Source organism: Mauremys mutica, chromosome 8 (genome assembly GCF_020497125.1).
Source record: "Mauremys mutica isolate MM-2020 ecotype Southern chromosome 8, ASM2049712v1, whole genome shotgun sequence".
Taxonomy (NCBI): Eukaryota; Metazoa; Chordata; order Testudines; family Geoemydidae; genus Mauremys; species Mauremys mutica.
In genome coordinates this window covers 19164949-19181575 of record NC_059079.1, presented here as the reverse complement: position 1 = coordinate 19181575, position 16627 = coordinate 19164949, and the positions used below count along the sequence as shown (strand labels likewise).

The 16627-nt window shown below is 38.0% G+C and overlaps 1 protein-coding gene across 3 annotated transcripts in view; it reads right to left on the bottom strand.

The window, feature by feature from the left end:
* Window positions 1-203: 203 nt before the first annotated feature.
* The window catches only part of MIER1 (MIER1 transcriptional regulator), a 70000-nt gene continuing 53576 nt past the window's right edge, over window positions 204-16627 (bottom strand). For all 3 annotated transcript variants that reach the window (XM_045027313.1, XM_045027311.1, XM_045027312.1), the window contains 7 exons: window positions 14443-14515; window positions 11307-11458; window positions 9902-9983; window positions 7863-7957; window positions 5394-5521; window positions 4395-4534; window positions 204-3533 (listed from right to left, as the gene is read on the bottom strand). In XM_045027313.1, the coding sequence (XP_044883248.1) occupies window positions 3208-3533; window positions 4395-4534; window positions 5394-5521; window positions 7863-7957; window positions 9902-9983; window positions 11307-11458; window positions 14443-14515 (996 nt within the window). In that variant the 3' untranslated portion in view covers window positions 204-3207. The remainder of the gene's footprint in view (window positions 3534-4394; window positions 4535-5393; window positions 5522-7862; window positions 7958-9901; window positions 9984-11306; window positions 11459-14442; window positions 14516-16627) is intronic.

The following is a 16627-nucleotide window of genomic DNA, read 5'->3' as shown; positions in this document are numbered from 1 at the left end:
TTGTTCACAGAAGTGAGTCTAAACTTCGGAGACTAAACTCAAACTGGAAAGTAGAGGGAATTTCACAATCACAATCTTCCCTATGGAATTGCTACCAACTCCCCATGACTATACGCTTGCATGTACTTCAGAAGCACAGCTATTCACTCAATTACAAGTTCTGCTCTGAATTTAAATACCTCAATAATTGTATACAAAGACAATCCATTTAAAAAAATATTTTAATAAGCTTTTCCAGAATTGCAGACAGGGAATGGGGAAAGGACAAGGGAATTACTAACAGTGCAAAATTACTATGCGTGGAAAAAAAATGTATAAAAACTAATTTGTAAATTTTTAATGTTTTTTTTTTCAAAATATCGCTTTAAATCCTTTATAAAGCCCAACAAAGGTTTGTTCTGTTGAACTGAATTTTTGATTCAGGCTGCACTCTTAAAGCACTTCATGAACCAGGCCACCTGATCCAGCTGGATACATCATGACAGTGCTTGAAAAATATACTAAGTGTTACACATAAGCTGCTGTCTTTTCAATGCAGTTTGGAAGCTGGTTCAAATATTCCTTGGTTCCAAACTGTGCTGAATGTTTCTAAAATGAATCAAAGTTACTATATTACTAGAATTTTAAATAGTACTAGTAGTGCAATGACTTATCAAATTATAGTGGCTGCATTTTGAAGAACATGAACCAAATATTGTATAAAACACAATGCAAATTATAATTAAATACTTCTTTAAGAATAGCTGAGCATTACATATTATATGATTATGGAATGTCAGATCTCTTTAGGCATACCATAAAAAGATTAAAAACAAATCAACATTTCTGAAAATGTACACAGTGCCATATTTTACACACAAGCCTGAGACAATTTACTTATAAACTCTCCTATAAAATGTTTTTGCAAGTATTTCAACTTGCAAACAAAAATGCATACAAATACATTTAATCAGGATTCTGATTAAAGATGTAAAGATTTTTAGAAGCACTGCACTACCTTCATTCTGAAACTTTCTAAATACCATCTTTGATATAAGACTTGATACTTTGGATTTCTGTTAAACCAAATTTTAAAATTGACAATGACTTTCTCCTAAAACAATCACTCCACAAGATTAATGCAGGCTATACATTAAACGCTCTCTTGATTATGTGTCTCTGTATAAACTGCTAGTTTTAGTTAGATTAATGTCAAGGCCCTAATGTTGGCTGAACTCATTAGAGAGATCTCCTAAAACCTCTGAGAAAAATGGGCTAATTTCACACCCAGCCTAACTAATTACGTCAATGGAGTTACACCAGGTCTGAATTTGGCTCAGTGTATCTAACTGTGCCTCATGATCATTTGTGAAAAGCAAAAACTGGTGGGGGGGAGGAGTTGTGTTTTTGTAAGTCAATATAATAATTAAATTAGTTTGAAACCACATGACCATAATTTTCAAAGTAAAGCTCTGAAGATGTATATAAACTTTTGAAGACCAGCAGACATAACCAAGTTTAAAAAAAAGGTAACAGTATATTTGTAAAACCACAGAAGTAGAAGACAACAGTTTATAAATTAGACAATCAGGGCAATGTTTCTTCTGGGTTTCTTTACACTATTTTGTGTAGCTGTGGCTAAAAAGCACTGGTACTGTAAACTTTGTACTTCACAGATATAACCTCCCACCTCAAAATTTCAAACATTTACTGGGAAAGCTAGAAAGAACAGATTTAGCATCCCCCTACCTTGATAAGGGTTTTTCTTTCTAGCACCATCTCTTAACATAGATACCGACACTTACTATTGCCTCTTACATGTATATATGTTTACATACATGCTGTGCCAACTATGTACATAGATTCTGCTTCTGCACCTGAAGTAGTCAATAATATGAATCCCAACGGTTCACACAGATGCAAGATCAGGCCCACAGTAGCCAGCTGTGCCTTAAATTCCTAACTTACGCAACCAGAATCACTTGACCCATTTCCTACCCCTTCTGTGGTCACTGAAATGCACAAGATTATTAAAAATCATCAATGAATAATCTAATGCCTGAACTTGGCTAACAAAGTTTAAACATATTTAAGGATTTGGCTGAAATTAAGCTTTTGTCTTACCTCAAAAATAAAATTTGAAAATGTATAATAAAAGCAAGAAAGTTTGTGCAATAAAAGCATCATGCTTAACTCCAAAATTCTCAAAATCACTATTTGTCCTTAGACAGAAATTTGAGAAGTCAGATTCTCATAATTATGTGACTGCTTTAACCATCCTATTTTATTTAACCTTTAACAATTTTAATGGTTTACAGTTTTCTGAAAAGAAAACATGACTTGGTAATAACTACATAAACACTTAAAAATTTGTTTTTAGTGTTTTTTTTGTTTTTTTTTTTAAGAAAAACTTTAGTAAAATAAAATGAAGCTGACAAGACTCAGAATATCTATTTTCTCATAAAAGTTTACCAATTGTACAAGTTAAGAAAATTATACAAGCTTTTGTTTTAAGAAAAGACAGCTCAATCAAGACATAAGTACTGTAAAAATCTTTCAAAGGCTACAAAGAAATCTGGAAAAATACAGAATGTATTTCTTTAGCCCAGATAAGAATATGGAAGACATCATTGATGTCAACAATTTTACATATACAAACCTGACTTGGTTTATTTTTTAAAAACTTCTATATATAAAAATAATCGTGCTCATAACTTTCAGGATTCATAGGAGTTCCTTAATTGTATACTTCTCTTCATCTAGACTGAAAATCTACACCAGCTTCTCCATTGTGTCTTGGAATTCTAAAATTTCACATTAACTACTTGTGACAATTTAAATTTGAATCAGCTCTCCTCTTTAAAAAATATAATTTGTACAGTAGAACTATAGCTACAAACAATTTGAAGAATGTGTATAATAGAAATTTCCTTAATAAATTAAGCAGGAAATGTGTTTACCATATAAACAAGTTTATGGATTCATTTCTCAAACACCTTAAAATACCTAAATGTTGCCAGAACAGTAATAGTCCATAGGTCTGTGAAACAAAATATTCCAGTTCTGCATTTCAGGTCTGAAAAAACAGCAGAACTTCAAAGCCAACTAAAAGGTGTAAGAAAAATCTCAGATTGTTTCAAGGAGTTTGATTTTGTAAGGTAACCCATCAACCCTGAAAATTTTAGGCACCCCAGAATTTACTCCAAGGAATAAAATCAGTTCCCATATTCAATCATCCAAAGTCTCTAGTTCTTCAAACTTCCCATGTGATATTGCTTCTTGAAAATACTCTGAGGAACCTGGACTTTCTTTTCCATTGCTGTTGATTCTTCTCCTCTTTGCAGGTCTTTCATTTTTTTCTTCAAAATCATTTTCATTTCTTGCAGCTGAATGAGCAAGTTTAGGGTCAATGGAAAGGTTTTCAGTTTCATATCCATTTGTGTCCAAATCTGTGTGAGGTGTTTTCTTACCAACTGTAGGTCCATTCACATGCAATCCTTCAATTTTTACTTCATCTTTACTGGATATCTCACCTGGCCCATTAGTGGATACACCTGCATTACAAAAGAAATATGAACTAGACATTTAAGCAATTTCTATCAATACAATAGACCCTTAGGGTCCATAAAACCAAAAGCCAATCTTTGATATAAGTACCTTCATCATGTGATATCTTGAATTTATTGCCATTCCAAGAGATCCATCCCTGAAGCTACGCTAAGCTGTAGCTCATATACAGACACAACATCCTATAGAATACAGCAGTACCACAGTTTTGCTGGATAATCAAACTTTTTTTTCTCTTGCTGATAGCCCACCTTAATTGATTACTCTCATTATAGTATGGCAACACCCATTTTTTCATGTTCTCTGTATGTGTGTGTAGATACAATCTTCCTACTGTATTTTCCACTGCATGCATCCGATGAAGTGGGTTTTAGCCCACGAAAGCTTATGCTCAAATAAATTTGTTAGTCTCTACGGTGCCACAAGTACTCCTGTTCTTTCTACTTCTGATGCGTCACCTGAAGCAAGCACCGGAGAAGCATTAACATGTCACATACTTAACTTTAAAGTCAATGGAACTATTCAGTTAAGCACCTGCACAGATGCATGTAGGACTGAATCTGAAAAGACTAAAACTCTTAAGAGGAAGAAAGTTAAACTTGCCAAACATTTTGAATTGAAATTTATGTGCAAATATGGTCTTTTAATTTTGTAATTTACCGCTGATATCTTGGCCAAAACCCCTTGGAAATAAGAGATTTCAAGGGTTCTCTCTATGCTCATTAAAAAAAAAAATATTCCTTTTACAGCTTTTCAGCCCATTTCCAAGATTGCTATGATGTGGCAACTTTTTATAAGTGAGCAAGATGAGGACCAAAAAAAAAAAAAAAAAATTAGTTTACACTTACCATTTTGATTACTGTTGCTAGTTGTGCTGTCCTCCCTCTCAGACTGGCTGGTGCTGCTGTTAGAGGTTGTAGGGGGAGGGGACGGAGCTCGACTAGAAGCAGCACTTTCACTTTCATCTAAAAGACGGTCCATGTAATCCCTAAAAATGAACACTACAGTCAGCACCGGCTTGGCTTTTTAGAAGTTTATTGTGTGTGTAATATATTGTGTACACACAGTTCTTTTTTATACCTGCTTCAAGTATTTAGATGGTACCTTATACAGTCATTATAATCTCCTTATACTAATTTTGATCCTCCTGTTATTTGTCCATGGGAAATAAGGGGCCATGCATAACCTTGGCATGAAGGTTGTGTATACAGGGAGTCCCCGAAATAGAATGTGATGGGAGGCTGGAATACTGGGGAGGGAATACTGAGAATACAAGGAGCTCCTGGCTGTGTGCAAAATGCGCTCAACATACAGAAGCAACAAAAAGTGTGACCATCTAGTCAAATACTGAAAATAGTTACCTGCAAACATTTAAATGTAAATGAACAGGCTTTGCCTGTGTGCGCACACTATTATTTGTTCTCTGAATATTCAAGTGAACAAAGTTTATTGGCATGAATGTTTGCCAAAAAACAAATTTGAAGTAACTACTGCAGAATACTTGCAGAAAGCCAAATTAAAATTTGTGATTGTGATGGGTTTGCATAAAACATCCATCAATGAATGCAGCTGTAGAGATTGTGATCTGTTCAGACAATGCACAACCAGAAAACAGGCTAAATTAAATTAATTGTTCGGTGTAAATGGTTAGCCTTAATACTAACAGGTGTTCTATTTTAGCAATTACACTAAATGGAACTGATTGCATTTCTTCTCCTTCGGCCACTGTCCTGCTGGAAACTGAAATTATGGAGTAATCAAGTTCTTACTCTATTTTAGAAGAGAGCAATATTAAGAAAAAAGACTATAAATCTGACATGTATGTAAGAAAAGATAGCACTGCTTACGTTACACCAGGATGGAGATTGTACTTCTTTTTCCCAAATCGGGTCTGCTGTGCAAAGAAGTCATACCGCTCTGATTTTTTCCACATGTAATAAAATGCTACACACTCACCAACTGATCTTGTTCGTACCTGTGAAAAAGGTGCCACACAAAACATTGAAAATCCAGATGTATTTTCTGCTAGAGACCATGAGATAAATTATACTTTGAGAGATTCTGCATGCCTAGAGACTCAAAGCATACTATGAATGATTCCCTTAAAATTTTTCAGCTTTATACGATGAGTGACAGGGTGACAAGATAAAAGTATATAAAGTAATAAATTGTATAGAGAAGGTAGATGGAGAACATTTGTTCTCCTTGTCTCCGAACACAAGAACAAGGAGATGGTTCAATGAAATTTTAAAAAGTGAGAAATTCAAAACCAATGAAAACCTTTTCACACAATATGTAATTGAACACCATGTAACTTACTGACATAAGAACTTGTTGCAGCCAAGAAATTAACATGGAATTGGCCATCGATATGGATATCAAAAATACCCAGCATTGTGATAATTCATGACAAAAGTTTTGGAAAGGATATTTAAACCACGTTTCAGGGTTTAAGCCCATCTCTAACTATTAGACATTAGGATGAGAGCATTAGGATGGGGGTGTGGAAAGCGGATTATCCCACATCCGCCAATAGGAGGGATTTTACACTTTCCTTGGCAGTATCTGGTGCTGGCCACTGTCAGACAGGATACTGAATCAAACCAGAGGTCCATCTAACCCAGTATGGCAATTCTTATATAGATGTAATATACCTTTTTAGCATAATTCAGAAATATTCTGGAAGTTACTTTTCCAGATAAAGCTAAATGCCAAATCCTGATTTTGATCAATTAAAAAGGAGCAAGTTAAACAGGGAAGGCAGGCTTCCCAAGCACATGCCTTTGTATTCAAACATTAATTCACAATGGCAGAAAATTTCTGTGCATGTCCATATCCACACATTTCAATGACTAGCTTAGCTCAAAAAAACCACAAGGGGCATGGGTTCAGGTGGAAATGGACACACCCACGAGCAAAATCATGGCATACTACCAGTCATGCAACTATCATGCAAATACAGCTTAAGTATCTAGGTGGGAAACAAATATTTAATAATGGGCTCTTCAATCTGCCAGAGAAAGGTATAACATGATTCAATGGCGGGAAGCTGAAGCTAAACAAATTCAGACCAGAAATAAGGTGTACATTTTTGGCAGTGAGGGTAATTAACCGTTGGAACAATTTACCAAGGGTCGTGGTGGATTCTCCATCATTAACTATTTTTATATCAAGATTGGATGTTTTTCTAAAAGATATACCTCTAGGAATTATTTTGGGGAAGTTCCATGGCCTGTGATATATAGGAAGTCAGATCAGATGATTAAAATGGTCCCTTCTGGCCTTGGCATCTATTTCAAATAGCGGAGTACTTTATCGCAGTACTGAGCTGGAGTAAGTTCAGTGGTGACAGGAGGTGTGCTCTGCAGGAAGAGCACTCAAGTGACCAGGGGAAGCATCGGGAGCATGCTAACACAGAGGATGCCTCAAGCCCTGACTATTAAAGGAAATGATTTGTGAAGCAGGTTTCATGCCCCTAGGTATGGCAGAGGGAACAACTTTTAGGAACCTGGAGCAGATGTAATATGTCAAATGCTCATTTGACTTCACATTTTACACCAGCTGAGGATCTGCCCTAGAGACTGCAGGTGGGGTGGGCAAAAACATATAATGGAAAACTGTAGAAAGCAGATTCTGAAGCTCCCCTTTTATGGGTTTTACATATGCTCTGACACCCCTCTGGACAAAAAGCAAAACCACCACTGTGCCAGTATTCCTGCAGACTGCAATATGAATTTTTGTTGCTTACTAGAGGGAGACTCCACCTATATTTTATTTTCCAGTGGGTTTTGTAAAAAAGCTTTCATTACCCTTCCAGGGCTCTGAACAAGGCATACAGTCCAATCCTGAACTCAACTCCAAAATGTCCAGGTAGTCAATCAGTGGAGAAACTCAAGAATTATTACAATGTGAAAATTCCTACTAACATTGCTGTAACAACCTTGGTTGCAGCATTTCTGAAGATGCCTACCACCCTCTACAGAATCTTAAAGGTTATTTAACAAGATTATAATACATTCTGACCAGTTAAGCATTAGGTGATATTGACGATAAACTCCTTTTTGTAAACAGACCCATTTGAGGCCTTGCACAATGAAAACTTGGCGTTTCAGAATTGTTTTCCCACATCCCATACAATGTCAGCTAATTCTTTAAGATAATCAGAACACCCTCCTGTGACAGATCAAGTGAAAGAAGGATATGTATAGTACAGTGACTAGAAAAAAACGGATTTGGAAGAAAGTCAAAAGATATTTAATATTTTTTCAGCTACAAAAAAAGTAGGAAAATAACTTTTTAAAATCAATCATCCTTACCTTGTTTGCCTGAATCAAATGAAAATCCTTTCCATAGGCCTTCAGTCCTTGTTCAAAATTCCTACATTCTTCCTCTGTCCAAACAGCTAACTCTTCTGAAATAAGAAACAATACAGAAAACATACTTTAAAGTTACAGCATAATGATAACAAATGGAAACTCAAAATTCTGATACAAGAATCACTCTATTTAAGTTTCTTAAAGACTCAAAAGCGGAGCAGGCAGGGAGTGCTAAAAGATGAGTGCATAAAGAAAAAAACAAAGAACTAATTTAAAAATTTTATTAAGATGATGTTAAAAAAGTGAACGGTACAGAGTTTAAGCATAGATGTTTCTGGTCATCAGGGAATAACATACAGATTATCGAGGGTGCAAAGTGTGGTTTAAGATCGGGTGGCATACGGAATACATAATCTGTAATATCCCCGATTGGAGGTAAAAGGTTGATGGGTCAAAGTACAGACACTGAGATACGAAGGTATGAAGTTCATAAAGTGGCTATGTTCGGGTGTGGAGCATAATGAATGGATAGGATGATGTACTAAGACAGAGGGTAAAAAGTTAAATGAATGAAGAAGAAACAACAACAGACAGAAGGATACCAAGGAAAGATCTGTACAAGGACAGAAAGTGCACAATGCAGCCAAAGCCACTTCTATAGATTTAGGTTAGTTTATTAAAGTTCGGAATCTTTTTCTGTCAACAAATAAGATTTAGAGCAGGGGTCGGCAACCTTTCGGCAGTGGTGTGCCGAGTCTTCATGTATACACTCTAATTTAAGGCTTCGCGTACCAGTAATACATTTTAACGTTTTTTAGAAGGTCTTTCTATAAGTCTATAATATATATATATATATAACCAAACTACTGTTATATGTAAAGTAAACAAGGTTTTCAAAATCTTTCAGAAGCTTTATTTGAAATTAAATTAAAATGCAGATCTTATTAGTTTAGTGTGATCCTTGCTCTTGCTTTTCCTTGCTGAGTTTTCCAATGTCTGGTGACACGTATTAGGATACTTTAAGCTGCACACAGGCTTCTGAGTGATCAGTTGCTTATTGGCTGGAACTCCTGATCAGCAGCTGAGGTGAGTGGAGCTGGAGGCTGGTAGGGCTGGAGGCCGGGACCCTGTCTGGCAGGGGGCCTGCACTGGAACTCCAACCAGAAACAAGGTGAGTGGGGCTGCGGCGGGGACCCTGGCTGGCAAGGAGCCAGCAGCCGGAACCCCAGGGCGGTGGGCCAGCCCACCCAGCTCTGGGGTTTCGGTGGTGGGCCGAGCATATCCACCCGCCCCCGCTCTAGGGTTTCAGCCGTTAGCTCCTGCCAGCCAGGATCTCAGCCTGCTGCCAGTCTGGGGTTCCTTCCCCCAGGCCAGCAGCGGGTGCCGAGTGGGACTACTGGCAGGACCCCGGCTGGCAAGGGGCCAGCAGTGGGAACCCCAGAGCGGTGTTGGGCTGAGCGGCTCAGCCCGCCCCACGTGCCATAGGTTGCCAACCCCTAATTTAGAGGCCTAATCTTTTTTTACTTTGAATTTTGAATTCTTGTGTATTTCACACACATTAACTTTAGTGAATTATATAAAAGTCCAGAGGCATGAATATAGAGAATAAGCCCTCCACAATTCCTATTTTAGTTGGGTGCATTAAAATTATAAATTTAGAAAGTTACAAAGTAATGAATAAAAATGTCGAGTTTTTATTCATAAACCCTCTTCTCGTGAGCTATTGCCTTGGTACTTATATATTCATACTATGCCCATCACTTCGTCCTCCAAAATCTCATTTTGGCCCTCAACTTTTAGAAGCAGTGTCAAGCTCATATGGCTGCATTAGAAGTGAACTCTGAACATGGGGTCAGAGTTCATTAATTCCTGGATTTGAGGAAGAGTGATAATAGTGCTACACAATGATGTGAAATCCTGCCGTAATCGGAGATATCTGACAGCAGCAATCAATGCCCAAATTTTAATGATTTTGCCAAATTAAAGGAGGCATGGGATAAAAAAAACACAAGTACATTTAAAATTTGATGTATTCTTACCTCTGGCTGCTTTTACATTAAATCTTAATCTTCTCAATGATTCTTCTGTATCAAAATTGCACTTAACCAATTCATACAATGCCTGGAAAGGTGAAAAACTACACATTTAATATGCATGACTCCATATACTACTGAATTTGTGTATTGCTACAATGGTGCAATTATCAATTACTTATTCTGAAAAGTCTAATTTCTCTAAAAATCCAGTAGAACAAACTGTTTTTAAAACAGCAATATAAGTATACAGAAGACTTACAGATAACTTTTAGGTTATACACCTCCTGGATAGCGTATGTATAACACACACTTTTCCCTTCTTCATTTCTTGTTCTAAAATATTGTATTGCAGTGTTATGTACTGTAAAAATAGCTTCCTTTCTTTACCCTAATTTATAGGACACATTTTTACAACTGATCTCTAAGGGTACGTCCAGACTACCCGCCGAATCGGCGGGTAGCGATCGATTTTGCAGGGATCGATATATCGCGTCTCATCTAGATGCGATATATCGATCCCCGAACGCGCTCCCGTTGACTCCGGAACTCCACCGGAGCGAGTGGCGGTAGCGGAGTCGACGGGGGAGCCGCGGACATCGATCCCGAGCGGTGAGGACGGGAGGTAAGTCGGGATAAGATACTTCGACTTCAGCTACGGTATTCCCATAGCTGAAGTTGCGTATCTTACCTCGACACTGCCCCCCAGTGTGGACCAGGCCTAAGATGCAGAAGTGAGACAACAGGTATAGCCTATGCCCACTCTGTGGCGAGACTCAGAAATGAAATTCTGATATCCCAATAAACGTGCACATATGGTTAGTTACACAAAGAGTAACCAACCTGGGCTGGCAATTTTGTTTTTACCATACATCCTAAAGCTTAGGAAATCTGCAGGACTGGTGATCTTGTGCTTTAAGGAATTTATGCACATTTCTTCACAGGTCCAGACCCCCTCTCCAAAAGATGCATATTAACAAGATTTACATTGTTCTGACATCAGAATTGGACACGTGCACACATCAAAGGGCTCATCAATGCACACATTTGTCAAGTCCATGTTCTTTTGTTCGGGGCAAGAGCAGAATTTGGTTTTAGTTAGTAAAGTGCTATAAACTACAACAGGAAGATAGAGACCAGAACTTAGGTTATTGCAGATAAAAAATGTTTCTTAATGCACTTAATTTTAAAACTGAATACGCATTGTGTTATTGATTTGGGTTCTTAAACATTTGCTTTTGTTGGGGACAAGAGGGGTGGAAGCAATTCAGTTCCTCTGATGGGGGGGGGGGGGGAGATAAGATAAAAAAGAAGCAACCCCAAATCAGATTTTGAGGTATGGGTGCAGCAAATGCAATAGTTACAATACAAATTATAAGACACTATGGTCACTACAAATGCTAATATGTACCTGTTCATTGTCTTTAATATGTGATCCTTCAGGAATTGCCTCTAGTCCTTTCTCATCTCCTGTTCTCCTGGAGGCTTCATTGAGGAATTCAATCACTTTAACTTCTGTTAAATAATCAGGATTCCACAGCAGCTGGTCATCATTTTCATACACTAAATTAAGAAAAACAAACATAAGTGAAGCATATTCTATAAGACTCCAACTTCTACTCAACCTCAAAGAATTGCTAGTTTAAAACACAAGAACATTCAAAATTACAAACATGACTAAATACATTGTGCATCTAATCAGATCTGTTTCAGAGGGCTTGTCTACACTTAAAACACTGTAGTGCTTCAATGAAGATGCTACCTACACTGACAGGAGGGCTTCTCGCATCAGCATAGGTAATCCATGTCCCAAGAAAGATGGTAGCTAAGTCAACAGGAGAATTCTCTGGTCAACTCAGCACTGTCTACACTGGGGGTTAAGTCAGTTTAACCGCATCATTCAGGGGTATGGATTTTTTACATCCCTGTGCGATGCAGTTATACCAACCTAATTTCCTACTGTAGACCAGGCCCTAGAATTATCCCTATATTCTACAAATAGCCTACATGTTCTTCAGAACAACTTAGTTCTGCCCACATATTAACAACGTGCCCTCTTAACAGTAACGCAATGCCGCTTAGCCCTCTTGGCAGTGGATGTGGCTTGGGGTAAAATATGGAAATCTTTCAGTTCCCAGAGTGACTCCTCCATTTCCAAATCAAATAGCTCTGGATATCATCGTCCACCTCTGCTTGCCCATCAAGGGGATGATCTGAAGTTTTTAGCAAGAAAAAAAATCTCTTCATCATAGATAAAATTCACTTTTCTGTCATGTCAGAAACAAACAGCTCTGAGCATATCCTTTACAACTTGGAGGTCCTCAGCAATGATACATTGGGAGCCCTTTTTGCCTTTTCTGGCAGTTGGTCTAACAATGAAGTCTCAAAATCAAGCAGCCATATTATCTTAGCCAGCTCAGTAATTTGCTATGCACATCTGAAGAGTAGCATTTTCTTCCCCAAGGGTTTAGGAGCTTTTACACTTTTGTCCTTGGCAGCGGACCGATAATGACGAGTCTTCTTCGAGAGGAGTAAAGAAGTTCAGTGTGTAGATGAGAAGCGTAGTCGGGAAAGTAACAAATACTTTCCTGATGTCTTGTATTTTCTAAATGGACAACCTACCCTAAATTCTCAATTACTGAGGGACAATTTTCACTCATTGCTATATTTGCTTTCCACAACCAACTCTCTGTATAACTTTTCATGAGTGATGTACCCGAATACTTGGATGCTAATATCTAAACTGTATTCTTTAATTTATTCACCTAAATTTGGGTTATTACCAATTATGCACTATATGTATTTTATTACTTTAAAAACAAACTTTGTATTTGTGGATAATCTACGCATTATACCCAGATGTACAGAGACACTTTTCTTAACCTGTGTATTATATAATTTAATGTTAGCTTTAATAACATTTTTAAATCTACTCAAGTTCCCTCAGAGACCTGGGTCAGATCTTTCACTGAATAAATTTTCCTAGTGCCAAGGGATCCGACACCAACATACTCCGCTCTTCCATTGTCCAGGCACCCAAGGGTGAAACATGAAACAAACATCAGATACCAAAACACGACTGGAGCTACATTGATCATGGTGTTAACTAAACTCACCAACCTCATGTATTCATTACTTATTTTTCCTGGGTTCTGCTCAGCTCAGGGCAAAAGTGCTTGCCTTATGAGACAGATGCAGAGTCCCTAGGTATAAACTCTTTCAATTAACAACACAGGAGTCAATAAAATTGGATTGGGATATCCACAGAGAACGTGATGTACGTCTGTGTGTGTGGGGGGAGGGGGGGAAGAGATGAGGCCTGCATAATCACTTCAAGGAGCTGGAACTTGTAGACTCAGTTTCAGTGGGAACAGTTAATAAAGGCCCCACAAAAAGATCATTTATAAATGAGAGAAAATAGGTAGCTAGTGTGTTCATCCTCCACAGACACTGTGCAGTTACGGGAGGGACCTGGCTTAAAGGTAGCAGACTTGGCCTGTATTTCCAAACAGAGAGGGGACCCAAGAACTAAAGGTATAAAAAACTGCCAATACGTAAGCTGCAGCGCTTATGTACCAAGGCATATGCATCACTTAGACTGGAAATCCATATAGGAAGAATTCAAAGAATAAATTATACCAAACGGCATTTGTTATGAAATCTTCATGGAAACAGAGTAAGTCATTAAGCTACTATGTTCAGCCAAGTGCTAAATTTCCTAGATGGTCACAATAATGTAATTCTACCCAAAATTACAAATGTTTATATTAGCAGTACATTATAAGTTATACTTTAAGAACAAGATCTCATCAGCTGAGAGCCAAAGGGTATGATTGCACATTGTCAGTCTCATTTATTTTCCCATTGTAAATGTCAACACTAGTCCAATTTGAGGCCCATGAATAAAGGTTTCATCATGACACATTTTCAGTTCTCAAACCAGTGACTGGATGCAAGGCCATGAAAAGCTGGTTTTTGTAGGCTTCTGCAGTGAAAAAAAAAGCTATATCGTTTTATTATAGGAGGCCACAAGTCATTTTCAGTACAGTAAACTAATAAGAATGGATGAATCAGCAGCAAATTACAAGTATACCTTGTTGAATTTCAGAGAAATACAGAGTTCAAGCTCTATGTTAAGATACCTACCAGATAAAGAAAGGAGCACCAAAAGTAGTTTCTCCACAGCTAGTAGCACATACTTCATCTTTTAGTGCATTAATATTTAAAATAGATTTATTCCTTCCAGTGACATTTTTTAATAGCAAAAGCAACAACCACACCATTATAGCTAGAGATGCATTATGGCTTCCATTTTAAACCCAGATTCATTTATCTGGAACTTTCAACCTATCTAGCTGTAATTTTTTGGACTTGATCTCTGCCTGATTTTTAATTTTTTTTTTTAATTCAAGCAAAAAGAAAGATCTGCCATTTCAATTAATAGCATTTAATTTTTTCTAAGATGCCTTGTCTGAAATCCACCCTCAAACTTTAGTACAGAAATTCGAACAAATCATTTCAGAAACGCTGACAGCATCAAAGCTCACCTCTCTCATTCTCCTTGTATTTGCATATGCCAGCTGGAATTTCAGCTTGAAACATAGAACCCACCATGATTTCCTGTTTTAAAAACAAAAACAAACAAAAAAAATATAATGCATTTGACAGTCTTATTTGTTTTCTATAGAATGAAAGAGTGACAATATCCTTTTAAGCACTAAAAAGTCCTGCCACCAATAACCTACAAAATATGTGACAAAAACTAATAGGAATTAAAAAAAACAATATGGAAATTTACTTTTTGTCTATGAGGCTTTCAGAAGGTATTAAAAGAAACATACATTAACACTAAAGCTGTTCATTTTTTAATTGTTGGGAAGATCAGGAGAGGAAGCAGATAATTTATAAAACTCAAAGTTATCATGAGTTAAAACAAACTTCAATCCTTTTCCTCTATTTTGGGAATTAAAACCCTTCACACTGTGCAGAAAATGTATTATGGTTATTTACTTTATGTGGCATAATTGGCAGAGGAAAAAGAAAAGTAAATATGCATTCTTTTACATCTACTTATTGAGATTAAAAACAATTACATGTACTTCATATAATGCTTAGGGTGTATTAAAGCACCCCATCTATAATGATAATTAGAACAAAGATAGCAATTATTTCAGTGTGATTTCTCACTTAAATCACAGAATTTATTTCACTAAATGAAGTTACATTCTCCTGATTGGTCAGATGGAGACTGATGGATATAGAGCTGCTCTGTGATAATGTATGAATACTGTATGTGACATGGTTATCGGGATTTCACAGTATGAATATCTTGGTTTAGTTTAATAGCAGGCTGCTGGAAAATACAAGCAGGAAGTGAAACAATAGTGTAGTAAGAGGAGGCCCTGAGATGTAAACCTTGGTATCAGAGGCCTGGTATGAGGCCTAAGGCCTGAACTAAAGTAATGGTCAAGACTTTGCTAACATAAAGCAAAGTTAAGCTGTGAGCCGGAGCAGGCCCTGCTCACAGAAGCTGGCAAGGAAAGGGCTGATGGTGCAAAAAGAGACATACCTAAAAAGGTACTGGACACCAGATATCAGAACATTCGCATACTTGTACACTCCACACAGATAACAAGGAACAGGCTGATCCATCCCAATGACAGGGCCAAAAAGGTAATATGATGGATAGAGTTGTTTTGTTTGAACCAACATGTAAAAGGTGAGAGGCGGCACCTTACTAAGTAGAGGGGTTGCACCTCAATACGTCAGGAGTGATGTGTAACTTGTTTGTACCTCTATAAGAATGCACCTCTGAGTGGATGTCTTGGTCCAGCCTAGGGGGCAGTGGAAAGTCCCGCCACTGACTGAGATGAGTCCATTGTCAGGGAGCACATATGTACTAGTTAGCAGCATCTTGGACTTCTATGCCAGGGAAAGCTGGAGACTGTTTCTCTTCAACAATAAACCTGGCCCGACGTGCCTTCATACCTTACTAGAGGCTGTGGTCATTGGGGGGTCTCTCGGGGTCTGCTGTGCCAACTCTCTGCGCAGAGCCGGAGCAGCACACAGAGGGAACACGCGCACGCAGCCAACTGATATCAACATTGAACAGAGCAGAGCACCACACCGGGAGCGTCTGACGACAAATAGCTCAAGATACACTACTCAGTAAACATTTCAGCATGGTTAAAACACAAGGCCTGAGCTATAACTGAAGATCCTACCTTCAGGTTACAGCTTAAGTTACAGAGACACAGCGAGGGGCCAACAGATCAAAGAGACTACAATACAGTGTTCAGAGATCAGGGAAGTTGTTGCCAAGAAGCTGTTTGGACTGACACCCCTTCTCCACCCCCCACGGGACGTCCGAAGAGGTAGGCCTCCCTGGGTCACCACACCGATGGTAGATCTTTAAGTAAGGGTACGTCTACACTACAAGACTATTTCGAATCAACTTAATTCGAATTTGTGGAATCGACCTTATGAAGTCGAATTTGTGTATCCACACTAAATACACTAGTTCGACTGTGTGAGTCCACAGTAACGGGGCCAGTGTCGACTTTGGAAGCGGTGCACTGTGGGAAGCTATCCCACAGTTCCCGCACTCCCCGCTGCCCATTGGAATCCTGGGATTTCCCCCCAATGCATGCTGGGGGGAAAAATGTGTCGAGGGTGGTTTTGGGTAACTGTCATCATTGAACCGTCACTCCCGCTCTCTCTCCTTGAAAGCGC